Source organism: Triticum dicoccoides, chromosome 1A, assembly GCF_002162155.2.
Source record: "Triticum dicoccoides isolate Atlit2015 ecotype Zavitan chromosome 1A, WEW_v2.0, whole genome shotgun sequence".
NCBI lineage: Eukaryota > Viridiplantae > Streptophyta > Magnoliopsida > Poales > Poaceae > Triticum > Triticum dicoccoides.
In genome coordinates this window covers 19,300,883-19,301,937 of record NC_041380.1, presented here as the reverse complement: position 1 = coordinate 19,301,937, position 1,055 = coordinate 19,300,883, and the positions used below count along the sequence as shown (strand labels likewise).

The window sequence follows — 1,055 nt, the reverse complement described above, 5'->3', positions numbered from 1 at the left end:
TGGGGTTGGGGAAATAGTTGTTGTGGTTGTTGGAGGAATGATTGTTGTGGTTGCCGGAGGAATGGTTGTTGTGGTTGCAGAGGGGATGGTTGTTGAGGTTGCTGAGCAATTATTTGTGCTGGTTGTTGGGGAATTGGTTGTTGCGGTTGCAGGGGAAATGGTTGTTGGGGTTGCTGGGGAAATGGTTGTTGTGACTGGGAAAATAGTTGTTGGGGTTGCTGGGATATTATTTGTTCTGGTTGCTGGGGGAATGGTTGTTGCGGTTGCAGGAGGAATGGTTGTTCTGGTTGCTGTGATATTATTTGTTCTGGTTGTTGGGGGAATGGATGTGGTCTCTGGGGTTGTTGTGGGAATGATTGTTGTGGTTGTTGGAGCTGGGGAAATTGTTGTTGTGGTTGCAAGGCAAATTGTTGTTGGGGTTGGGGAAAAGCTTGTTGTGGTTGTTTGGGTTGCTGGGGGAATGGTTGTTGTGGTTGTAGGGGAGTTGCTTGTTGGGGTTGGGGAAATGGTTGTTGTGGTGGGGAAAATGGTTGTTGTGATTGTTGGGGAAAATATTGTTGGGGTGTGGGAAATGGTTGTTGTGGTGGATATGGTTGCTGTGGATATGGTTGCTGCGGATATAATTGTTGTGGTGATTGCAACTCTTGCTCGCTAGGGTTTAGCTGCCTAGCAGCAGTGACGATGCTCATCGCCATGGCAAGGAGGACGAAGATGAGGAAGGTCTTCATGTTGGGTTTATGGTTACTAATACTTGCTTGGAATAGATGTTTTTGATCTTGGTGCGTGAAGTTTGGATGATGAAAGGTGGCTATGATGATGAAGGTGTATTTATAGCTGTCATGGTATGATTTCATTCATCTTTCCACTTGCTTTCTGAAAAGTGCTCATAAGGTTATCCAACTAAGCGTTTGGTATGTTGTGGTTGGTGGGGCAACTTTACTTGTGTGATTTTAGATTATTCATGATAGTTGCTTTTTGTTACACATATCATTTAGTTGTAAGGCATACTTGATAACGACCTATGACTCATTTTTTTCACTTTACACTACACACAT

The 1,055-nt window shown here is 44.2% G+C and overlaps 2 protein-coding genes across 2 annotated transcripts in view; both read right to left on the bottom strand.

The window, feature by feature from the left end:
• The window catches only part of LOC119350135 (gamma-gliadin-like), a 1,838-nt gene extending 1,032 nt beyond the window's left edge, over window positions 1–806 (bottom strand). The window contains exon 1 of the mRNA XM_037618115.1: window positions 1–806. Within this exon, the coding sequence (XP_037474012.1) occupies window positions 1–728 (728 nt within the window). The 5' untranslated portion in view covers window positions 729–806.
• Window positions 807–850: 44 nt separating this feature from the next.
• The window catches only part of LOC119350123 (C-hordein-like), an 832-nt gene continuing 627 nt past the window's right edge, over window positions 851–1,055 (bottom strand). Inside the window, exon 2 of the mRNA XM_037618111.1 lies at window positions 851–873. Coding sequence (XP_037474008.1) covers window positions 851–873 — 23 coding nt within the window. The remainder of the gene's footprint in view (window positions 874–1,055) is intronic.